At 37.9% G+C, this 26,590-nt stretch overlaps 1 protein-coding gene across 1 annotated transcript in view; it reads right to left on the reverse strand.

Annotated features, from left to right (window-relative positions):
* Positions 1-15,898: 15,898 nt before the first annotated feature.
* mtnr1ba (melatonin receptor type 1Ba) overlaps positions 15,899-26,590 on the reverse strand; it is a 74,308-nt gene continuing 63,616 nt past the window's right edge. Inside the window, exons 2-3 of the mRNA XM_086141294.1 lie at positions 20,520-20,638; positions 15,899-16,839 (exon numbers count right to left, since the gene is read on the reverse strand). Coding sequence (XP_085997420.1) covers positions 16,090-16,839; positions 20,520-20,638 — 869 coding nt within the window. The 3' untranslated portion in view covers positions 15,899-16,089. The remainder of the gene's footprint in view (positions 16,840-20,519; positions 20,639-26,590) is intronic.

The raw sequence follows: 26,590 nt of genomic DNA on the forward strand, positions 1-26,590 counted from the left end.
TTTTACACACTCTCCATTGCTCTGGACCGTTGACCCTAAGTACTTGAAATCCTCCAATTTCTTGATCTCCACTCCCTGTAGCCTCACCGTTCCACCCGGGTTCCTCTCATTCACGCACACATACTCTGTCTTGCTGCGACTAACCTTCGTTCTTCTCCTTTCCAGCTCATACCCCCACCTCTCCAGATTTTCCTCAACCTGTTCCTTGCTCGCACTACAGATTGGAATTCATCTGCAAACATCATGGTCCATGGAGATTTCTGTCTAACCTCAACTACCAGCCTGTCCATCACCACTGCAAACAAGAAGGGGCTCAGAGCTGATCCCTGATGGAGTCCCACCCCCACCTTCAACTTCTCTGTTACACCTACAGTACACCGTACCACTGCCTCATAGCTAGCATACATGTCCTGCACCAGTCTAACATACTCCTCCGCCACTCTAGACTTCCTCATAGAATACCAGAGCTCCTCTCAGCACGCACTCATATGCTTTTTCTAGGTCTACAAAGGCGCAATGCAGCTCCCTCTGGCCTTCTCTGCATTTCTCGCTTAGCATGGTCAAAGTAAATACTGCATCTGTAGCAGTCTTTCCAGGTATGAAGCCATGCTGCTGCTCACAAATGCTGACTTCTGTTCTCTTTGTATGGCTCATCACCTTTATTCCTCTATAGTTTCAGCAGTTCTGCACATCCCCTTATTCTTAAAAATGAGCAACATCTCACTTCTCCATTTCTCAGGCATCTACTCACTCTTGAGGATCCTGTTGCATAATCTAGCCAGATACTTTACCGCTACCTCTCCTAGACACTTCCACACCTCCACAGGAATATCAGGACCAACTGCCTTTCCACTCTTCATCCTCTTCGATGCCTTTCTCACTTAACTTTTACTAATCTCTGCTACTTTGTTGTCTACAAAAGTCACCTCTTCTCCCCTTCTCTCTTTCATTTTCCACATTCATCAGCTCTTCAAAGTACTATTTCCATCTTCTCACTCTTCTAGCATCTGTCAATACATTTCCCTCTCTATCCTCTATCACCTAGCCCTGCTGTACATCCTTTCCATCTCTACTTCTCTGTTTTGCCAACCTGGATAGATCATTCTTTCCCTCCTCACTGTCCAACCGAGCATACAAGTCATCGTACGCCCTTTGTTTTGCCTTTGCTACTTCTATTGCCATGTCACGCTGTATCTCCCTGTATTCCTGTCTGTTCTCCTCATTGATCTCTTTCAGATCACCTTGTCTATACAAGATGTAGTCTACCTGTGTGGTCCTACCTCCTCTCTTACAAGTTACCCCATGTCCCTCTTTTCAGGAAAAAAGTGTTCATTACAGCCATTTCCATCCTTTTTGCAAAATCTACCACCCTCTGTCCCTCTGTGTTCCTGTCCTGTATGCCAAACCTGCCCATCACTTCTTCATCCCCTCTATTATCTGCACTAATGACCACTCTCTGGGGATATTCCGCATCACTTCACCTAACTCATTCCACAACTTTTCCTTCTCCTCTAACTCACGTCCCACCTATGGGTCATAGCCATTAACAACATTGAGCATCACGCCTTCTATTTCCAGTTTCAGACTCCTAAGTCTAGCTGTCATTTTTATGACCTCCAGAACATTCCTAACAAACTCCTCCTTCAAAATAACTCCTACTCCATTTCTCGTCTTGTCAGTACCATGATAGTACAACTTAAAACCTGCTCCTAAGCTTCTAGCCTTACTACCTATCCACCTGGTCTCCTGGACACACAGTATATCTACCTTCCTTCTCTGCATCATGTCGACCAACTCCTCCTTTTCCTGTCATCGTCCCAATCTTTAATTCCCAACTCTCAGTCCCAGACTATCGCCGCTCCTCTTCTCTCTCTACTCTCTCCTTCTTTGACCCAAGGTAGCCTAATCCTGCCGGATGCCCTTCCTGACAAAACCCTCTGCTTTTATCTGAGCTTTGGACCGGCTCAGAGAGACACTGGCCTGCGCTCCCCTGAGGCTGCATTCTCGTGATAAAGTGAATAATTCAACTGTTATATTAAAGATATCGAATGATATATTGTGGCTCTTTTAGCTATAGCTATGTAGCTATAAAGAACTATAAATCTAATTTTTTTATGATCGGAAAGGTTGTTGAAATAACAATTTTTTGATCGACCAAACTTACCTTTGTAAATTGTGTCACAAATTTCTGCACCCATGAAGTCTTCCTAAAGTTATCAGTGCATTTATTAATTGTAGGATGCACTGGTTGTCTTTTTATGGAAATGCAATTGCAACATGATTAATTCAATTTAGTGCCTTTTCACTCATACAATATTTTCACACAACAGTGGGGTGAAATTGTCTGGTTGTAAGACCATCTTTGTCCACTTGATGTCCTCAAAGCACCGTCATCTGACTCGACTGAGACATCCTGATCAAAAACAAACGATGTAAATTTAAATAAATTACCCTTCAAAGGGTGTTAAAAACTACACATGAATAATGTTCACATGTGTAAAAAGAAAAGAAAAACTGTTCCACAGTGTTACTGTTCTCTTACTGTTAAGATTGTTTTCTTTCTGTGGAAATGAATGTTTATTTGAAAGAGCAAACATTCCTGCCCGCACACAGTTTTACCTGTGAGATGCTTTACGAAACCTTTGAATCTAATATGTCCTCTCCCATATAGATACAAATCTGGAATAAATTTATCAACCAAGGATGGAACAATAACAGATTTTACATCTCTTCGCACACTTGTATCATCACCTTAATGTGGCATCGGATTTTGTTTGTCCCAATATCTGAAACTTTTGTCGCACCCTCCAGTGTGCCAGACTCGTCCTTGGGATGTTACCTCTCTGGAGGACAAAGCATCACAGCGAGTGTGAGATGTGGAGCAGCTCCACCTTCATTTTATTTTACTTTCTTCATCTCCTGAATTTCCCATGAGGGAAATTCCTCTGCATGTAACCCATCATGGACGAACCATGAACACTTGGCAGCCACTTAGCATCACCAGGGGAGCAGTAAGGCATTCAATGTCTTGCTCAGCAACACTTTGATAGGCTTGCAGGAGCCAGAAATCGAACCAGGAATGTTCAGTAAGTCCCTTGTACTTGCATTACCTCGACTCTGGAACCGTGTTCCTTGGCAGTGGTTAAGCTCTCCTCTTCTAGAATTGCTCAAGGTGAAAGGCTTTGGGCCAAATGCCAGTGGGATGGAGTTTTCTGCAGTGAATGAGAGGCCCACCATCTGCAGCTTCGGTGGTCACATTAACAAAATATCCAGGTGGGGGAGAGGTTTTGAGAGGCCGTGGAGAGGGACTTTAAGTCAACCTGGAGTGGTTTAAAGAAAAAAAACGAGAATTCAGGACAGGGAAGTAGGGCTTGGCGAAAGCTGTTTGCAGTATGAGAAGACACCTTTTGACCTCAAGTGGGGACATTACTGCACTGTGTAAAGAGCGCCTCAAGGAACTCTGGAACCAAACTCGTATGTCCTTCATGAAGGAGGAAGAAGTAACAGATTCTTGTGCACCTTTGTCGATACCGCTGGTGAAGTCGAGAGAATATTTAGCAGCAGCAGGTGTGAATAAGATACATCTGGAGCTGCTCAAGGAACTCAAGGAACTCTGGAACCAAACTCGTATGTCCTTCAAGAAGGAGTAAGAAGTAGCGGATTCCTGTGCGCCTTTGTCGATACTGCTGGTGAAGTCGAGAGAATATTTAGCAGCAGCAGGTGTGAATAAGATACATCTGGAGCTGCTCAAGGAACTCAAGGAACTCTGGAACCAAACTCGTATGTCCTTCATGAAGGAGTAAGAAGTAGCGGATTCCTGTGCGCCTTTGTCGATACCGCTGGTGAAGTCGAGAGAATATTTAGCAGCAGAAGGTGTGAATAAGATACATCTGGAGCTGCTAAGGGTCCAAGCCATTCTGAGGCTGTCTGGACTGGTTTGCCTTTTTGGCATCTCACTGGAAGTTGGGAACAGTGCCTGGGGAATGGCAGACCGGAGCCTGTAGTCCCCATTTTTAAAAAAGGGGCATTGGAATATGAGTGTACATAGCGCTTGCTGGCCTCCTATTGAAAATGCGTACCGCAGTGCAAGAAAGCAGACTCTGGCTGATCCTTTGATGCAGGAGGAATAAAGAAAATCCAGTTCACATTGGACAAAACACAGAACAAGCACATCTCCCGGACAAGGGTCCTGCCTTGGAGAAGTTGTATGACCACATCCCATGGTGTGGTCTTTGTAGAATATTCTTAGAGTGTGGAGTTTTGGGTCATGTTATGAGCCATCTGGTCTACAAGGTTTGCCCCTCATCACAGATGTGATCCACGGACGGGAAGTCCAGGCCCAGAGAGGACGGTATCCTGTATTTAGACCTCAGGATTACATCTGTGCCCTTTGCGGCCGATTGTTCCTTTTAGCCTCTTCACTATTTGACCTCCGGCAGGTGCTGTGAATATGTTGGGATGCCAGCAAGCAACTCCATGTCAGAGGTTGGAATGAAGATACTGTCTGAAGTTAAGGAGTTCAAGTATCCTGATATCACACAATAATGGCAAAAAAAATGCTCTTCTCAACTTTGCAATAAATAGCTTAAAAATCTTGAGGAAACAATTTCCAAAATAGGGAAAAATCACTGAAAATCCAGGAGGGAACAGTATGTATTAAAACCAGTGTTTTACAAATTCCAACAGCAAAACGTACTTGCTTTCAACAAAAAAAAAAAAAAAAAAAATAGCTAAGAATTCTGTTCCTATAATTCCTGGCACGATACGAATATACAAACTGACATGAACATCATATTCATTTTCATTGTTCACCCTGTGGTCTGCAACACATTTATGAGGTAATCCTGCCGTCCTAATTTTTTACTGTACAGACGTCCGTGAGTGGAGGCACGTCGGTTTCGGGGGGGAATCAATATTCAGCCGTCTCTTCATGCCCGTAATCGTTGCAGCTCCTGTCAGCAGTTATCTGACTCCTCCACCAGGATGACAGCAACCCCCCAGCTGGAATAATGCAGCCGATTTGTATGCATTAATCTCCCATCCTGCCCCAGGCGGCGCCCACAGGACCAGGCAACCATTCACATAATAACACCAGGAAGATGGAAGGTGAACAAAGTGTTAAATCCACGCTTACGCCATGTTATGATACACTTTTTTTTTTTGACTGCGATGTGCACGTATGAAATCCCTGTTGTGTATTTGGATTTAGTTTTATTTGTCTGTCATGTTAATTTTAAAGTACATTTTTCCTCGTGAAAATGACTGAAAAAAATGTAATACTTTGGTTCTTATCTCGTTGTTCGCTTTAACGGTTTGCGATTTCAGGATGGCAGTACAGCAGTGATATCACGACCTTGACGTTAAATCCCACCGTCCGAGTTTGTGATGACGTTTCTCCTCGGCTCAGGCGGATCTCGCTCATTGGGTATCGCTTTGGAAAATAGCATTTAAAGTCATGCATCAAATACGGTTGTAATGTAAACATATGTACTTGCCTATGTCACTTCCTTATATATACACTGCTCAAAAAAATAAAGGGAACACTTAAAACACACATCCTAGATCTAAATGAATGAAATATTCTTATGAAATGCTTTGCTCTTTACACAGTTGAATGTGCTGACAACAAAATCACACAAAAATGATCGATGGAAATCAATAGTATCAACCCATGGAGGTCCGGATTAGGAATCACACTCAAAATTAAAGTGTAAAAACAAACTCCAGGCTGATCCAACTTTGATGTAATGTCCTTAAAACAAGTCAAAATGAATCTGCGTTGCTTCCTGAGTGGACACTATGATTTCACACAAGTGGGATTGACTTGGAGTGACATTGTGTTGTTCAAGTGTTCCCTTTATTTTTTTGAGCAGTATATATCAATTTTGTTTGTTTACATGTCATATTTGTTGACATACACTATATGGCCAAAAGTATTGTCTCGCCCATCCAAATAATGGGACTCAGGTGTTCCAATGGCTTCCACAGGTGCATCAAATCAAGCACCAAGGCATGCAGACTGTTTTTGCAGACATTTGTGACACAATGGTTTGCTCTCAGAAGCCACCTGTGCGACAAATCCAGTTGTGAAATGTCCTTGCAGCAATTCAGACACCAAGTGTTCGGCCAAGACCTCCAAATTTCAGATGAGCAGAAGAACCGAGAGCTTCATAGACTGGGTTTCTACGGCCGAGCAGCTGCATCCAAGGTGAAAAGCAAAGCGTGGGATGCAGCGGTGCAAAGCATGAAGACACCGGACTCTAGAGCAGTGGAGACTCCTTGTCTGGAGTGACCGATCTTCTCTTCATCTGGCGATCTGATGAACGAGTCTGGGTTTGTCGGTCGCCAGGAGAACCCTTCTTGTCTGACTGCATTGTGCCGAGTGTGAAGGTTGGTTGTTCTCCAGGAGCTGGGCTTGGACCCTTAGCTCCAGGGAAAGGAGCTCCGAAAGCTTCAGCAAACCAAGACCTGTTGGACAATTCCATGCTGCCAACTTTGTAGGAACAGTTTGGAGTTGGCGTCTTCTTTTTCCAACATGACTGTCCACCAGTGGACAAAACAAGATCCATGAGGACATGGAGGACAGAGTCTGCTGACCTCAACCCCATACAACACCTTTGGGAAGAATGAGAGAGGAGACTGAGAGCCAGGCCTTCTTGTCCAACATCTCGAACGTTCTTCTGGAAGAACGCTCAGAAGTTGCCATCAACACCCTGGTGAAGCTTGTGGACAGCCTTCCCAGAAGAGCTGAAGATGTTCTCGCTGCAAAGGGTGGACCCACGTTCTATTGAACCCTAAGGATCAGGAACTGGACGTCACTGCAGTTCATCTGCCAGTCCAGGCAGGTGAGTGAACACTTTTGGCCATATAGTGTACATTATAATGTATATCATCTTGTTTATAGTCATACGATGCTAGATTTAGGATTGTTACGGTAATAAGCAACTTAAAACCCCACATTGTTTTTTTTGTTTTTTTTTTCCCCATTTATCAACCTACCGCTTACCAAATATAAATGCAATCAGGTATTTGGTTCTTGTTGTAAATGTAAATATGACCAGCTGATGTCAACCTTTAACAGCTATTTTGGACCCTAAGGATCAGGAACAGGACGTCACTGCAGTTCATCTGCCAGGTGAGTCAACACTTTTGGCCATGTAGTGTATAGTAGATATATTCATAAATAAATATGACTGCATGAAAATAAGTTGAATCTATTGAAAATAGGTGAAAATTCATTTCTCAGATATAATGCGTGACCATTTTCTCCTCACAGTTTCTCTTAGTTTGGCAACAAATGTTTTTTCAAAAGCTGATCCGTTCATTTATCGTGATCGGTAAAAGCAGGCAGAGTTCTGCATGATGGAAGCACAATATTAATTGACAACACTTGAACTTAGATTTAGTTTCCTACATTAGTTTGATCAGTTCCTTATTTAATATTCCCAAATGGGAGTATCACCATTTATTAGGGTTATCAAATCTATAGATCCCACTGATATATTAAGAACACTTTGTGTTAGTATCATAATATTAAAGTAAACCCCCCAATGCAGTGTATATAATGAATATTTGGGATACATCTTTATGTTTTTTTTTTCCTTTTTTTGACCTTTTACTTACAATCCGCCCACCGCCGGATGATCAGTTCCGGTGGATATCCCCATCCAGTTGGAGTCTTTCCTTACCAGCCGTCAGCGTGCACGTCGCTCCTCTGGTTGGGATTCTCAGGATTCCCACAATATCACAAACTCGAAGATCAATCTTTTTAATAGCATTCGTGAACGGCCCGTCACTTCGGCCTCCGTTTGCTCCGAAGGTCTTGCAGATGGTCTGTAAACATTGGTGGACTGTTGATGGGTTGCGAGAAAGTGAGGGATGGCGAAATATGTCAACACATCAATATACAGCATTTTATGTTTAAAGGGTTTAAAATTTCAATTTTGACAGACTCAGATCCTTCAGGTGTAAAAATCTGGGCTGGTTCCATGATATATGTCATCATCAACACGTATCGTGATTGTTTATCAGGTTGTGTGCAAGATGACAGGAAAACAGCTTTTAAAATGTGGATTTTCTGAATTACGTTTTGTTACTGGAAGACATTTCCTCCATTTTTTATTTTGCAAACAGAGCGAAACCTTGCTGAAATAAAAATCTCAGGATCATTTACATTCGGGGTCCGTATGCAAGGTGACAAATAAACAGTTTTAAAAATGCATCTTTTCTACAGGGAGCTCAGATCAGATACTGGAAGTTGTTTGCCTCTAAATCTTCTCTATCGGTTGTCATAAGTCCACTTTCTCAGTGTGTGCTTGTAAATTCTGTGTGCACGTCAAAAGATATCCTCATTGTAATGGATGCCGGTCCTCTGCTGACGCTCACGTGCATTCAGGAGCGCTTTTCGGGTTTGTTCCGAGAATATACAATCGGACTGTCAAAACACACTCCCAAGAGCAAATATGACACAAAAGTCGTAGTTTGAGCCAAGATTAAAAACGTCATATTACTGCCGGAGCCAAACAGAGGAGTTGTGTGGCCCAGAACTTGCAAAAAATATTGCTTAAACTTCACCGAAACGGATCATTTAGTTGCACAAAACCGCAAAGTAGCAAATATTGGTTATTATTAAACCTCCTTATGATCCTTTTCGACTTGTGCCGAGGTTTGTTGCAGCCTAAAGCAGCTCATTTCAATATCAAAAAACACAACAAATGTCATTTTCGGGTTATTTTACATGCATGTAAACCTACATTTGAACATTATATTCAAATACTGACAGAAGGCTTATTAAAATCAAATACACCAGAAACACTGAGCTTACATTAATAAAACATAAAGAAACACGAGGTGTCGGGATTAGTTGCAAATGGTTTATTGTTGAAATTATTGAAGTGATTATACTTATAATATTTAATCCAGAAGAAGTTTCTTTGCTTTGAAATTGCTTCATTCTTCTTTAAAACAGTTTTTTTTATTTTTATTTTTTTTATTATTATTACCTCTCCACCGTTGCATATAAGACTGACACGTTTTCTGTCAGTGTTTACTTATATATCTTTTTTTTTTTTTTTTTTTTTTGACATCCATATTACCTCTATCTATTCAGCAGCCATTTTCACAGTTGTTTTCAGCAGCCATTTTCATTTTACACCACAAGCCAGTCATTTAATGTAACCCCTCCCCCCCGAAAAAAAAAAAAAAAAAAAAAAAAAAAGCAGTTAAAACATTACACACTGGCGTAAAGTAAAATAACAAAAGTGAAAAGTACATTGGTTAAAAAACATGCACATTCTTTGCCAGCGTGAAATACAGCAAGACTCAGCTGATTCACATGGTTTTTACTAAGATAGGTTGGTTAAAAACAGTAGCATTATTCACAGGTATTGAATGAGCTTCGTTAGCTGTCGTGTATTCTGGTCATATGAAGTATGAAATGCATAGAGGAGAGTAGAGTTTCTTCGTTACTAAGATTTGAATTTTACTAAGATTTCAACTTGTAAACTGCATAAGTACACTGTTGCCCGGGCTTCATAGATAATTGTGCTTTTATATACCTTCAGGAATTGTCTGTCTTGACTGTATAAGTTTACTAAGATAAACGTTTCTAGAAAGTAAATTAAAAACGGGAATACATAGAGCTGGGGTTTGTCTGACAGAGGGTGTGTTCAGACTGGATGGAGCGGCAGGGTAAAAAAAAAAAGTAAAAAAAAATCCCTTTAAATTCCTGTCTTAGATCTATTCTGCAATTTTTGTTCAACTTCCCTCAAAGTGAAGAAACCGAACAAAAAGAATTGCATTAATGACTTATTACAATCCAAGCGGCTTGAATTTTACGCTCTCTTGTGTGTTGAGTCCATTTCACAGAAATGCAGATTTTCCAAACATACAAAAAAAATAAATAAAAACTCCCAGAGAAATGTCAAATAATCAAATGCTTGCAGATGGCAGCGAGGCGTTTCTGCAGGGGAAATCGTTTTCAGAAACCTTGATTTTTTTTTTTTTGGGGCTTTTTAGGAAAGCAATGTTTATCCAATAAAATTCTTGTTTACTACCGATGTAAGGCCTCCGGGCCTCGGCGAGCAGATAAATAGCAGAGTTGGTTTCCATTTTCTATTATTGATGAAGCGAGGCTTCAAACCAGACCCGGTCCGACCGCCGTCAACGATGCTGTTGCATGCTGATTTTACAAATTTCCTAGAGAAAAGTTTTAAATCGCGCCAAAACCCGGTTGGATGTGGAGTGAATTCGTGATTTTTTTTTTTTTTCTCCCCTTCCCTCTTGATATGCATACATATTTAGGCATGTGGTCAGGGAACGCCGATATGCACGCGTGATCCCTAATTTTTATTCATTATAAAAGCTAAAATAGACGACTCGACTATTTTCCGCTCAAGCGAAAGACAAAAAGAGCCCATTCTTGACTTGAGCCTTGACTCGTTCAGGCCGATCGAGCTCCGATTTGAATTTTAAGGCTCGGTGGAAAGACCTCTTGGGACGCTTTTTGGATTTTCACCAATTTTTCCCCCCCTTTTATGGAGGTTAATATGTAAATGGAGAGTTCTTAACTTTCCTCCGTGCACCCGGAGCTCTTCTGCTCATTCGCAAGGACGGGAGCGCCCGTGTCTTTTGGAAGACTTGTTCAGCCGACACTTTGTGCTTTACCCTTTTATTTTTCTCGTAAGGCTGACTTCATTAACGGACGCATAAAGAACCGGTTTTAATTTTACTTCGTCGATTGTATAAAAAGTTGCATCGATTCTGTCCGAGTTAAATCGAAGACGACTCGCTGGACTTTTAAGCTTTTCCTTATCGCCATTTCCTGCACGGTGAGTATTAATTACCGAACTTAACCGCTGTTTCTTTTTATTCGATCCCGGTGATGAGAAACCCGGAACATTGCTTCCTTTACAAATCTTCAAAGTTGTCCGTCGAGGTTCCGCTGCACAAAAAACGGTCGAATAATGGAAACCAGCTTTGCGATTTGGGCGAAGTTTTAGCTCCGGCCTGGAGCAGAACCGGTCCAGACGGGTCTGGAAAGGCACCAAGCACAGCCTGTTCTGAATATCGTAGGTTCGCTGCTTTTAGAGTCAGAAGAAACTCCGAAAATCCATGTTTATGGATTTCTCTGACCCCATAGCACCCGTTTAAAAATAATTTTCTTTTGTTTCTAAGCAGGACAGACCGTCATCAGAGGTTAACTCGTGAGGAAAAAGTCATGTGAACCAATCGCAGTGTTGAGTTAGTCTCATAAAGATGCTGCACAACACATTTTTGTGTTTGCACGTCGATGCATATGTTACTTAAAGGATATTTGACAAAAAAAATGATGCTTTTCTTCAAATGTCCACATTCACCGTCTCACTGGAGTTTGTACAAGTTGTGACGCTTGAGCCGGGAGTTAAACTTTTTGTGACTGACCACAACACAACATATTGCAAAAAATGTCACTTATGCAATGGCTGGTGGGTAAAATATACACAATAAATAAAAAGAAAAGATGAAAAAAAAATGAATAAAATCACATGCTTTTTCCTTGTAAAGAGTAGTACAAAAGATGGAATAATGTATTCTGCCGCTTCTTTTAAAAAGCATGGAAAAAAAAAATTTTGGAATAACAAATGAATATTATTTCACGTCTTTATAAAAATAATAAGGATTAGTGTTAAGGCCATAATGTTTTCTTTTTTTTTCCTAATTTGACTTTGCTTTTCAGAATTTTTTTTCAGGACTTCAACAGGCTTCTTTTGTATGACATCATTTGAAAGTATAACATTAAACTTTTTTTTTTTTTTTTTTTTTTCCTCTGTGCTGCGTGTACTTTGAGCCTCCGAGCCTCCTAAACAAATGCCAAGTGTGTCTTTGCTGGTCGCTGTTGCTAAATATGAGCGAGCCCAGGTGAGGCTGCAGGTGACGTCCTCTTCAAATGTCACCATCGGGTTTCGTAAGTGGAACAATAACCTTGACATTTACTAAACCTTAAACTTGTGTTCAAGTGACGTTGTAGGTTCTGATGTCCCGTGTAGAATGCAACCCAAGGCAAAACCTATTGGTCAACCAACGTGAAACAAAGATTAATTTTATTAAACACCCCGTTCCCAATTTCTTTCCAAACTGTAGCCGATGAATGCAATGAAAGTTTTCTAAATTTTGACATTAATGGCTAAATAAGGCCTTACTTTCCTCATCCAGGTGTTACTGAGGCACATTTTGTAAAATCAAACCGAATAGATAACATATTACCCTCACCTCTCTCTTCTGTCCGAAATAAGTTGTGATTAATGTTTTCCTTTAGCTTGAATCGCTCCCTAAGTAGCATTATATTTTCCGTCAACGCAACTGGGAGTTCATGCTTTTAAAATGATGTTTTAACTTCTGATCAACATCTGAATGTATTTTCATTTGGTATCACACAAGTGATATTAACTTTATTAATCACTCAAAACCAAAACTGCACTTAAACTAACCCAAATTTAATCTGTTATATTCTTTGTTTCCAAAAAAAAAAGAAGAAAAAAGTAAACAAACCCAAAAAAAAAAACATAAATCATAAAATAATGCATGATGTTTACTTGGAAATAAAATGCTCCGCCATACTTTGTGACACAAACTCCAGTGAGAAAGTGTTGTCGTGACTTGGAGTCTAAAATCTGGTACCTTTTTACGTGCACAGATATATTTGTGCACGTCTAACATTTGCTTCCCGTCCAGTCTGAAGACACCACACAACTGTCTTTTAGCTGATGAGGGACTTAATAACACACCTGTCACCCCCCCAACATAGCCTTTTCTATTTTTTTTTTTTTTTTTTTTTTTTGTCAACTCTTATTTTTTTTTTTTTTTTTCTATTTCATTTCTATATTTTCTTTTGGTAAAATCTTTAATTTGAGGCGATGAACAACAAATTAGGCACCTTTGACAAACAATGGAAATTATCATTACAAATTTGAGGCATCGTCCACTAACAAAGTGAAATACATCTGTTATGCTGTAGTGCATTTACTCAGGGATGTCATAAAAATATATGAGACAGAAATTGGATCATTTTGCTGGTAAAAATGAAAGCTACAATAATTACTATAATACAGGATACTTTTAAAAACATTTGGTGCCCCGAAACACTAAGCACAGTTGTACATTACTAAGACAGTACTTAAATCCAGGAAGATAAATGAAGCTGCTGTCTCTTTTGTAAAAAGACAAAAACTCCCTCCCCACCCGCTTTTTTTACTTTTTGGATTGTTTTTTTTCTTTTTTCTTTTCGCTTTTGTTTGTTTGTTTTGGTGCCTTCACTGTCAAAAGCATATTGCCTACATAGTACAGGCACCCTGAGGTGTAAATAAGACCATTATACAGAATAAGTTACAATATATGCTCAGGGCTCATCAATTAAGGCTTAATTATTTAAAACTCCTTCATTTTGTATTTCATACCGATAACAAGCTGTATATTAAGACATCAATGATGTTTAAGAAAATAAAAAAATCACCGCAATTGAAGTGTAAAGGTCGAGTTCCCCCCCCCCCCCGGCTGAACCCTTAACTTCTTTCTTATTCCAAATAGTCCTTTTTGGAAACATAATTCACTCGGCGAGGACGAGCAGCGTGGAAAATGTTCAATATTTGTGTTGGAAGTGTTTATTTTTTTCCCACCACTAAAGCAAGTGAATTTAGGTTTCCAGTATCAATTTATATGCAGTGTTGTTTTGGAAAAAAAAAAAAAAAAAAAAAAAAAAAAGGCAGTAAGCAATATGTTTCGACCTTATGTACTTATGAGATATAAGAGTAGTACTTTAAAAGTAAAAAACACTGACTGAGATATACCTAAGAAGCTGTCCTAAAGTGACGTGCATTTATTAGAATTATTTAGTAAAACTTCAGCCTTCTCAACAGCATTGCATAGTCAAAGGAAGTCTAAAAGAAGAAGTAAAATATACACAAATAGTGTCATTATTCTATAGAAATTATGATTCATCATCTACTTTATATTGATAACTAAAAAAAAAACAACAAACTTTTATTAAAGAAAGGGGGGGGGGGATTGCCCTCCACTTCCAAGTCAGAAAGAAAGTTAAAAAATGCACGGGTCAGCAAGTTCTACACACAGAACATGATTAAAAGATGAAAAAAAAAAAAAAAATGATGTATCGGCATCCAGCCTCCTTTGGGGGAAGTTGCAAGCCGCAACTCCCGATGTAATATAGCCATTTTATCTTATTCACTTAGAAGTTGAGTCCCTTTCTTATTCTCCGACGCAGTCCTGGACCTTCTGCAAAGACCATCTTCTTTACTAACTTGAGGAGGTTCTCTTATTGAAATGACCCTCAGACAAGGTACTAGAAAAGTTGAATTTTATATGTGTTTTCTGCAAAAGTACATTACTTTTCCAAGAGTGGGTTAGTTTCGGCCCACAAAATATGAAAATACTACGGTTCCGAGTTTTTTATCGGTGTTTTGGTATGAATATACTTGGCACAATCTTTGGGGTTCCACTCAAATTGTAGCTTACTTTTTTTGTCAGCATTCTAATAAATGAAGAAATGAATATTACTGATGTTACGTAAGTGATCTACTCACTAGATCATCCCAAATGTGGTTATTTTAATTTAAAATTGACTTCAAACAGTCCCCGGGTGTATTTGTCGCAAAAGAGTTCTCACTCTCTCCTTTGTCCAGAATAATTTGGTGGTAAAACTAAACCTACTCTTATTAAATGTATTTATCTTTGTACTTCAGACACTTTATAGCCTTGACTTGTTACTTTGACACTTTATAGTTTTATTTGCATTTCTTATTCTCCCCCCCTTTTTTATACTGTTTCTACAATTTCCTACTATTATTTATTATTTACTTGAAACTCTGGCACAACAATTTCCTTCGGGATAAATAAAGTTATTCTTACCTCTTAATTTTACCTCTTTCTAACGGCTGCAGACCCGAGCGCTTCATCCATCATCTAATGATGCTGTACGCGCGACGTACCGAAGCACCCGAGTGCACATCCGGCGTCATTTTTAATAACGCTCCTGCAATTTTTGTCTTTTTTTTTTTTTTTTTTGCAAATGCCTTATAGTTTGTGATGTTTCTATTATTTTATTGCATTCCTACTCCATGTATTAAAACCATAAGAGATGGATCTATACAGGCAATGACACTTGGGTTTGGTAGATTTCTCTTCCTGCAAGTGACCGGAGGGTTTAATACTTTTGTGAGTAAAAGGATCCTCTTTGGAAGAGGTTTGTAATAAAAGCTGGGGAACAAAGTAAATAGATTGTAGTGGATTAAATCGACTTTGCCGACTGCAGCACCGAAAGTAGGTAATGACTTTGCTAACTACAGCTGATTCTCACAAATATGAAATAATGATCATAATTTGGTATAAAACATAAGGATGGCGGCGAAGCAACACAGATTTTTTTCTGAATAAAAGACCATTTTATCCACATATGACACCAATTCCTGCGTTGGGGTTAATCTTTGCCATTTCATGGGGATCTGGAACTGACAATTGGATAAAAAGGGGAGCAAATTTTTGAACCGGTCGTGACGGAATAAGAAAAAAAAAAAAAAAAAAGGAAGAACGCGACAAACTGGCTTACTTTATGTGAACTGGTTCCCTGCAGCGAATTCCGGTTGAGCGGATCTTTGCGTTTCTGTCGTTCTTAACTCGACCAACTCGGAGCGACATAAAGCACGGCGTAGGAAAAATAGAAAAAAAAAAAATCAAAAATATACTAACTACTTTTTTCGAGAATCCCGGACCTTTACATTTCAAACCGGCGGGAACCAAAATTGATGAGCCTTTTTTTTTTTTTTTCTTACATTTTTCTTCAATCGATGGCACTCTAAAAAGAATAGATAACACAGTTATGTAGTCATTTTTTTTTTTTCTTCAATCCTTTTTTTTTTTTTTCCTCGTTTTTAATCTCACTCACCCTCACTGGCGGCCACTGCATCTTGATGATCAGTGTTGGTTTGAGGCTTTGGCACGGTAATATTAAATGTTTGATCGATGGCACCGCACAAGTGAACACAAGAAGAAGAAGAAGAAGAAGAAGAAGAAGAAGAAGGGATTTCCAAGGAAACGATCTCACAGAGTTTCTCCTTTTACTTGCTCGTTGTTGTTGAGTCCCGGCGAGGGTTTGCTCTTCATGCCTTCGGTGCCTCCTCTGGAAGTCTCTTGGAAAAAGAGGTGCGGCATCCACACGGACATGATGATCCGTTTGTACTCGCGTCGAAAGTTCTGGTTCAGCAGGCCATAAATGATGGCGTTAAGGCAACTGTTGAAGTAAGCCATGAAGTAGCTCACCACGAAGAGCCACTCGGGGATCCGAGGCGCCACCGCTTCAGGATTAACGGCAACAGCGAGCCCGATGAAGTTGAGCGGCGCCCAACAAATGGCGAACAGTACGAACACCACGAACATGGTGACGAAGTTCCTCAGGTCGCTGGGCTTGATGCGAGGGCGAACCTCCGATTTCACCTTCCGTCGGACCTGAATGACCAGGATCCAGATGCGCAAGTAGCAGAAGGTGACCACGGCGATGGGCACGAAAAAGTGGATGACCACCACGGTGATGGTGTAGGACGTGCTGACCGTCTGTGCGAACGTGCACGAGTAGACGCGCGGATCGTACTGCAGCGACCCGACAAAGAAATTGGGCACGATGGCGAAGACGGTCAGGAGCCAGATAAGCGCCACCAGCAGCAGCGTGTTGCGGAAGCTGTACAGCTTGTCGTAGCTGAAGCTGTGGCAAATGTAACAGTAGCGGTTGATGGCGATGCCCGTGATGTTGAAGATGGAGCCGATGACGCTCAAACCCATCAGGAATCCACTTACCTGAGAGAAAACACAACTCTGGTTTAGCATCCAAAAAAAACAATTTTTTTTTTTTTTTACCACCGATACAGTTTACATTTGCAATTCTATTCGTCATGTCTGTCTGTGACGATAAACACTTTGAATTTTGAGATGTATCGTTTTTGCGAAGACTCATTTCTATCTTTTTCCTTTTGTTCTATTACATTTAAAAAAAAAAAAAATGAACGGTCGAAATATAATGCTGAAAAAAATAAAGGGAACGCTTGAACAACACAATGTAACTCCAAGTCAGTCACACTTGTGTGAAATCATAGTGTCCACTCAGGAAGCAACACAGATTCATTTTGACTTGTTTTAAAGGCCATTACATCAAAGTTGGATCAGCCTGGAGTTTGTTTTTACGCTTTAATTTGGAGTGTGATTCCTAATCCAGACCTCCATGGGTTGATACAATTGATTTCCATTGATCATTTTGGTGTGATTTTGTTGTCAGCACATTCAACTGTGTAAAGAGCAAAGTAAGAATATTTCATTCATTTAGATCTAGGATGTGTTTTTTAAATGTTCCCTTTACTTTTTTGAGCAGTCATTCTCGACCCCTGCCGATGAAGGTGAGTTGATCTTTTATGGAGTTCTTAGAAGGAATCAAACAACTGTCAACAATAAAGAATTGTGGTGTGAAATATAGCTGATGCGGATCATTTTTGCACTCTACAAATGCTTGATGTAAATAATTCTACTTTATCTACTTTGACGGACTTTATCGTCTCTTTATTTATTTCAACGGGTCCGTTAGATACAAGTGACATCGACACGGTCGGATTATTTTCAACTTCCCGCAAGCAGCTACGACAAAAGCACTTATTTGCAAGCAAGACATCTTTGAGCCGTCAGCTGGAGGTCACAAGATTTAAGAGAAGATAAACTTTATTGATCTCCGAAGGGGAAATTCGTTGTTTGCAATTCACTCAGACGCCGTAAGACACAGAAATCGAGTACCATTAACCGACTAAGACGATCTAAAAACACGTTTATTGTTTAAAAGCTGGTATTTCTTGTTCAGAAACTAAAAATGTCGGAGGGCTGATTTATAGAAATGACAGATCCAATAGGTTCAAATTTTGGAGACGTCTGAAATAAAATGTGGGCGGTAAATAAAACATTTCGTGTCTGGAATCAGTCTCACTTAGAATCTTGGTAAAACACATCCATTTTTAAGCTGTTTTCTATTCTCTGGCTGATTTGGGCAAAACTTCAATGCTGAATTTGACATGAACGCGACGTTTACGTCCCGTTCGGGAATGAACAGCAGGAGAAAGAATTTAACAAGTTTGGTCAATTTGTTTGGTCAGTTTGGTTCTATTGTAAGTCGCTTTGGATAAAAGCGTCTGCCAAATGCAATGTAATGTAATGTAATGTCAATATCTGCACACATACCTAACTATCTATCATTCTAACACTTTTCTGGCAAAATTGCACAATTAACAAGATAATTACACCCTGAAACGTGCAAAATAAGACCGACTCCAATCTAAGAAACGCTGTTTTTCCGCAACGGCTGCCAATAGTTAGAACTGCTAGTCTGCTATCTTGCCCTTTTTTTTGAGAAGCATCACAAACTGTTCATTAAGAGCCTTTTATTTCACATTTCAAGACATAAATTGTCGACCCCAGAGTTCTCCGGAAACTCTATTTACCTTTTTTTTTTTGTTAAAGTGCGAAAAAGAAAGAACGAAAGCGAACGTTCCCATCGTTTTATTGAGCTGACTGCAATTTCTGCATGAGAAAAGGATAGTTGATGTCTTAGATTTAAAAATATTATCATCAATGTTTATCAAAATTCAAAGCCCTTCCCAAAATGACAAACTCTATATGATCTGGATTTAAACTGCTGTAAATCTTTAACCTTTTTAACCTTTTTTGCAACTTTAGGATTAAGGAACCCACGCAAATCTACATAATCCACACAAATAAAATCATATTTATAGTATTTTAGTTATTCTTGTTTTTTTTTGGCAGCAGGTTCAGATCAGATAAATGGTCACTTGTAAATAAACATGAAATAATTCCCTTTAAGTTTTATCAATATTAGACAATTAGCCTGACTGGTAACAAGTGTATTTTCTGCTCGGCTTAATTCAAATTTAAAATTTAAATCGAATCAAGTTAAACTAATGAGCTAGCTTGGGTGCTAACTTGAATAACTATGTAAACAAAATCAAATTCAACAGTTTTACATTTGTTAGAATCCACAGAAACACATTCATTGTGTCATTTAAATCGATTTTATTATGGTTGTATTTTTTTTTTTTTTTTTTTTTTCGCGCTTCGAAGGGGAAAAAAGCTCAATGTGAAAGTGCGGCTAACGCAGAACGTAGGACTTTTAATGAGGCTCCGAAAGGGAGATCCTATTTCTCTTATTTCTAATGCATGGCGCTGTATCTTTTACGGTCTATTTTAAAGTCCAACTTGTATAAGAAGCTCTTAATGTTCTTGCACCATCTTGCATCACTGATTCTCTGTGGTTTTCCATCCCTGGTGAAGGTTTAGTTCTCCTGCAGCAGGTCTGCTGAACATCCTGAGGCCTCCGGGATTAAAAGTGGGGACGATGCAAAAGAGTCTGACGAAAAACTCATCATTTGACGCTTTTAAAGACGTTCATTTTTTTTTTTTTTTTATTATTTCAAACATTTGATGAGCAATATCACCCTTTTATTGGTTTTGCATTCATTTCAAATGTGTTGAAATACTTACATATTTCTATTAGATTTTGCATTGTTATCTTTTTCATCCTACTTGGTGACTTTTTTTGTGGATGTAATTATGTTCTGTTTAGTTACAAGTGAAATATTTAGAATGACATAACTACCTGCAGTTTAGCTGGTTTAATTTAGTAACATATACCAGAGACACAGAATCAATAAATGCCTTCCGCAAAGAAAATTCAACACATGAGGGGACGAAAAAAACGATATCTTGAAGTAACTCCTTATTTCAGATTTTCATTTTTTTCCCATTAAAAAAGAGAAAAAAATGGGTGATCAAATGAGCACCAAACTAAATTTGACGGTGAATTATTAGTTTTGCACAAAAATACACGGAAAGTGTTTAACTAACTAATTAATGAATATATTTTTGAGTCCGAAACGAAGAACTTGTCATATTACGATTAGCAGTTTTTAAACTTTCCCCTTAATATATTTCTGAATCAAAGTTCATTCTAATCATTTCATGATTTATCATTCGTTTAATATGAATTTAGAATGTAGATAATCTGTTGTTACATCATATTTAATGGTAGTAGAAGGACGGTATGTAGAAAATAGGTATTTTCTTGAATTCTCGATTAAAATAGTGTTCAAGTCTATCGGGACAATTCAATCTCTGATAAAAACACATTATTTTGTTTACGCGAAAAGGCAGTTTTCTTCTGTATAGATTCCTTCAGTCTAGCGGAAAACCCTAAATTACAAAATTGATTTTTTCTTTTATTTTTGTCTTTATTTTTGTCTTCTTCCATCAATCCTCATTTTCGGCATGTGGTTCATTCCTTAAAGCCCGTGGAGGGACAAGTAATGCAAATAGCATATATAATAATAGTCTTTTATCCTTTACATCATATTTAATCCCATATGCAGCGGTGCTCAGAGCTCTGGGATATCAGTATATCAATAAAAAAAAACAAAAATCCAACTCACCTTGCACTGAGTCTCACCCAGCGCCCAGCCGTCATGGAAGATGGCGTACAACACCAGAGGGTACGGATAGAACGCAACCACCAGGTCGGCGAAGGCCAGGCTCACCACGAAGACGTTTCCTGCAAAGGGCGAAAAAAAAAAAAAAACATTTTTGTGAAAATGCAGCAGCTCCGTCTATATGCACCGCCTGCAGCATATCGGGATATAAACGTTTATTTTCCCCCGTTACTCTAATTAAGAATAAGAACGACTTTATTTATCCCGAAGGAAATTGTGGTACTAGAGTTTCAAGTGAAACATAACAATAATAAATAATTGTAGGAAATTGTATAAATAGTAAAAAAAAAAATGGGGGAGAATTAGAAATACAAATAAAACTATAAAGTGTCAAAGTCAAGGCTATAAAGGGTTTGGATGTATTGTTGAGTTTAAATGATATATAATTATCAATATGGTTAGTTAGTTAGTTAGTTAGTCCCAATCTTACTACCCATGTCATGTCCTAACTCTGTCTTATCCTTGTTGGTCCGGCCCGCACACATCCTGCCTATTTTTATTTATTTTTTTTACTCATTGCTATTTATTTTTGTCATTTTTTTAGACTGTTGTTGAGTTCTAGCTGTATATTTTTCCCTCACTGTTCATTGTCATCCCTGTTGTTGTTTGTTTTATTTGTGTTTTTTTTTTTTTTTGTCTGGCTATCTTCTGTCTCCTGCCTTGCTGTTTATATTAATATTCATATTTTCTTTTCTTTTCGACATTAAACAGTTACGCTGCTGTGACAAAGGAATCGGGGATCAATAAAGTTAACTTATCTCAAGTTCGATGTTCGAAAACCAAATATCGCCGTGCACCAAAACACATGCATTACTAACTAAAATTGAAAGGAATATTTAAGGAATATAGAAATCTGTTACGTCCCGCCTCAGATTAAGACTTCAGTCGGCGTCAAATAATGCATAAATTCCCACTATTTTGATGTTTATTAACTGTTGCGTCTTTGTAAAGTCGAGAATTAAACTCTTAATCCAACTTCAAATTTTTCCTAGCGATGTTGTAAATGCAGAGTTAACTTAAGATTAATATGTTGTTGATACTTTGTGAGATACTTTTATGCATGTATGTAGAAAAAAGAAGCTTCCAAAGCTCAAAGCATCTGTGTTGATTTATCACCAATACATACATGTTCTCTTTTGTTTTTCTTTTAGTTTATAACAGTTCACATTCAGAAATAATGCACAACAGAGCAGTCAAACTGGACGTCATACAAATGTCGCACATTTGCGGTTCATTATTTGGCTTCATAATTCATCTTTCTAAATGTTGGACGTTTGTTTCAGTGCCGCTTTAAGACGCTTTTCCAACTTAAAACATACAAACAGATAACTCAGAATAATGGGCGTAGCTTAAAAGTAAAGATAAAGTATATAAAAATCTCATGATCTTGCGATTTTTTTTTTAGGAAAATCATTTATATTTTGCTGCCATCTTGTGGTAAAAAGAAACGGAAACAAGGAAATTAGCCAACACAGGAAATGCTGATGTTTGATTGCAGACGACAAATATGGAAGCGTAAGGTCATGACCTCACTAAGGAAATAAAACAAGGCTTGGAAGAAACTAAAACAATTCCTAGGTTGCCAGAAATACCTTTAAAATGAGCAAATAATCACATTTAAATTTGACTTTTAATCCAATTAAAACCACAGTTATTTAGTAGAACTTTAAGCAATTAAGAAAATCATGAAACATTTAAAAATCCATATCAGTAATCTTGTTTTTCCCTGATAAAAAAAACAAACAAACTATCTTTTGGAGACATTTTACGAACAACTTCTCCGGCCTGCAGCATGATGAAATACTTACACGTTCAGCACGATAAACCTTTCAGTGACAAATAAGCTCCACAGTTCATGGAAATACATACATCACACCTGCGTTGCATATCAGCCTGCAGATAGATTGCATCATAATGTACCCGAATGGATTATTTCCAACCGTCAGTATGATAACAATAATCACTGTCACGGCGTAAAATGATAATCCTCGTGGTGTTAAAAAAAAAACCACGACATCTATTTAACAACCTTGGACTTTTTCCATGTAATGTGATGCAGCTAAATGCAAAGAACAAGATACTGTTTAAATGTAATGAGCCCATCTTGAAATAACATTGTTGTAAAGGACTTTTCTCCATGTTTCTTTGACTCTCTGATAGCAAAAAAAAAAACAAAAAACAAAAAAACAGCTACATTTTATAGTCATATGTACATAAGTATTTTTTTGTGTGCCAATATCATTACTTCGATTGCCTTTTTATTTGAGATATTTTATTATCCGGCTCTTGTGTCAGTGTTTTTACGTTCAAGCGGCTCCAAATGGATTGCCTCTTGTCCGATTGACAAAGTAGTGGGCCGAAGCCGGATCGACCTGCATCTGAAGGCGGGAGCGAGATGCCAAATAGCATTAAAAACATTGACACCATTCTGTTAAATGAAAAAAAGTCGGAGAAATTCCACTTAAAAAAAAAAAAAAAAAGCAAAAAAATAAAAAAATAAATAAAAAAAAAATCCCCCCCAAAATCTGAAAAAAAAACATTAAAAATAAATACAAATAAATACAATGGGCAAATTGTAAAAAAAAAAAAAAAAAAAGATAAAAATAAATGAAATAACAAGATGACTTATGGAGGTTAAATTAAATTAAAATATGTGATAAGAAAAGGAGAAAATCCATCCATCATGTGGGACTCTGGTGCTTCCTGGACTGAACAACCATTCACTCTCTTTTGCACATCCGGGGAATTTTCCCGAATAATTTGACGTGTGTTTTAGGGGTTTTGGGGAAAACGGAGAACCCGAAATAAACCCACGCAAACACAAATAGAGAAGATAAAGAAGAAATATGACTCTTAAATACACAGAAAGTTAAAATATTGTCCGATCTCACCCTGCTTATCCAATTTTTCCCTTGTTTTTTTTATCAGTCTATTTTTATCCTTGTTGTTGTTGTTGTCACTTGTTTCTTCTATTTCTGTCTCTTTTATTTTATATTTATATTCCTATTTACTCATATTGTTGTAATTCTGCTGTGACAATTAATTTCCCCTGTCTTATCTGTATTATCTTAATAAGGTAACAGTTGAAAAGATTGTAATTAAATACAACTTTCTGGAAATATCATGATGGAAAAATCAAGCTATTGATTCCAGAAAAATCAGCGAGAGAGAACATTAATTGAAAATAGGACTTTTATGATGCGCCTAAGAATATCACAGGAATGATGTCAAATGACCAAAAACACTGATGGATATTTAGAAAATAACCAGATATTCCAGTTGACATAAATCAAGAAATCAAATCGACTTAACGCATCATTCCTGAAATATGAAATATGAAATATGGAAATGAACACCTACTAATTGAACAAATTAACAAATAAATCACCAAATAAAACCTCAAATTCTGCCAAAAACACTGATAGATATTTAGAAAATAACCAGATATTCCAATGGACATATATGAAGAAATCAAATCGACTTAAAACATCATTCCTTGGAATTCTCTTGGAGTTTTAAATGAAATATGGAAATGAACACCTACTAATTGAATAAATCAACAAATAAATCACTAAATAAAACCTCAAGCTCTGCTAAGACACTGATAGATATTTAGAAAATAAGGAGATATTCCAGTGGATATAAATCAAGAAATCAAATCGACTTAATGCATCATTCCTGAAATATGAAATATGGAAATGAACACCTACTAATTGAGCAAATTAAGAAATAAATCACTAAATAAAACCTCAAATTCTGCCCAAAACACTGATAGATATTTAGAAAATAACCAGATATTCCAATGGACATATATCAAATCGACTTAATGCATCATTCCTGAAATATGAAATATGGAAATGAACACCTACTAATTGAACGAATTAACGAATAAATCACTAAATAAAACCTCAAATTCTGCCAAAAAAAAACAGAAAATAGTAGAAAATCACTAAAATCTTCCCTCCACTTTGACAATCTCAAGGGTTTGCTGGGCTGTCGAGTCCTCACATGTTTATTAGGGAACCCGAGCAGGAAAAGCGCTCTAACGGTAGATTCTCTCTGCTTCCGACTGCAGCTCAGGAAGGAAAATCTTAATTCCATCGAGGTCTTCAGATCATCCAGGTGCTTAATGAGGCCGCCGACCGGCTTGTAAGCGGCGCCGAGAGCGGCGAGTGCGATACTACGACTCAACGCCGGCCTCTTTCCTCAGGTTGCAGGAGTTCACGTTCTAAATTTACCCAACTTGTGACGGCGCCGCTCTCTCCACCCCAGAGGCAAACTCCCCTCATCGTTCAACGCCGGTGAAAAATTACACATTCTTGCCGAAACGCGACTAAATATAGCGGCGTCAAGGGAGAGCGAGGGTAATCTCTCATCTCTAATCTGTTTTCATGTGACCGGGAAGTTGCCGGATCAGCAGGACGACCCGACGTGTTCTGTCACACGTATTTGCAAAAAAATACCGGCGGCTTTCAGGAAAGAAAACACGCTAATAAAGAGAGACAGGATGACGTGCACGGGTCGCTTTGCTTGGTTGGATATTTTTTTTTTTTTTTTTTGCAAAGGCAGAAATTTCGCGTTTCTTTCACTCCCTGCAAATTCAAACACCCGTGCTTTAAACGAAAAAAAAAAAAAAGAGGATTGAGAGGAAAAACAAATGTTTAGGTCACATTTTGAAAAGGTAAGTCACTTTTTGAAGAAGAACTTGAGTAAAACCACCAAAATAATTAAAATAAACCTGAAAAAGACCCGTGTGGAAGAAATCTAATGTTCATAATGAATCATATTTGCAAACTACATGGATATGAAATGCAGTTGTATTGGATTGTGTGGTAATATTTTGATGCAAGGAACATCCACATTTACAGGACTGTCTCAGAAAATTAGAATATTGTGATAAAGTTCTTTATCTTCTGTAATGCAATTACAAAAACAAAAATGTCATACATTCTGGATTCATTGCAAATCAACAGAAATATTGCAAGCCTTTTATTATTCTAATATCTTTTTTTTTGCAAAGGCAGAAATGTTGCATTTCTTTCACTTACTTTAAACAAAAAAGCGGCTCGAAAGGAAAAACAAAGGTTTAGGTTACATTTTAAAAAGATAAGAAACGTTTAATTGTTGTTGTAAAATGCTTTTGAAGAAGAACTTGATTAAAACCACCAAAATAATCAAATTAAAGCTGAAACAGACCCATGTGAAAGAATTCTAATGTTCATAATGAATCATATTTACAAACTACATGGAGATGAATTGCAGTTGTATTGGATTGTGTGGTAATATTTATAAATAAAATTAGAATATTGTAATAAAGTTCTTTGTCTTCTGTGATGCAATTACAAATACATTCTGGATTCATTACAAAGCAACTGAAATATTGCAATAATTATTTTAATATTGCTAATTATGGCTTACATCTTAAGAAAACTCCAAAATCCTATCTCAGAATATTAGAATATCATGAGAAAGTAATTTTTGTTTTTTGAATTGCATTACAGAAGATAAAGAACTTTATCACAATATTCTAATTTTCTGAGACAGTCCTGTATATCATGGTAATTGAAATAAAGGCCCATTCAACAGTAATAGAATAATAAAGTGTGTTATTTAACGCAGAAACCTCACATGATGTAAGTAATGCTGTCAAATAAATTTAGTGGATAAAAAGTAGTACAATTACTGAAATGCTCGTTTCAAGTAAGTAAGCCGCTTAAGTAAATGACGTAATACTTCATCAAAGCTTTTTAATGGAGATCTGCTTATTTCTGATTATATGTATTAAAATACAATCATTCCCTGGAGAAATGTGGGTTTTTCAGCAGTATCATCCAACGGTTTGCGGGATAAAACGACCAGAATGAGACAACAAATACAACACGCTCACGCTAGAACATGAGAAATGAAAGAAATGGAACTAGTTTTATGAGTTTATGAAAAGTTGCTCCTTTTCCCATTTTTAATACCCCACTGTTTTTTAGTAAATAAATCAAAGGTTTTCAGCGGCGGTGCAG

Source organism: Fistularia commersonii, chromosome 3, assembly GCF_037954325.1.
Source record: "Fistularia commersonii isolate RoL2024-O1a breed Wild chromosome 3, RoL_Fcom_v1.0, whole genome shotgun sequence".
NCBI lineage: Eukaryota > Metazoa > Chordata > Actinopteri > Syngnathiformes > Fistulariidae > Fistularia > Fistularia commersonii.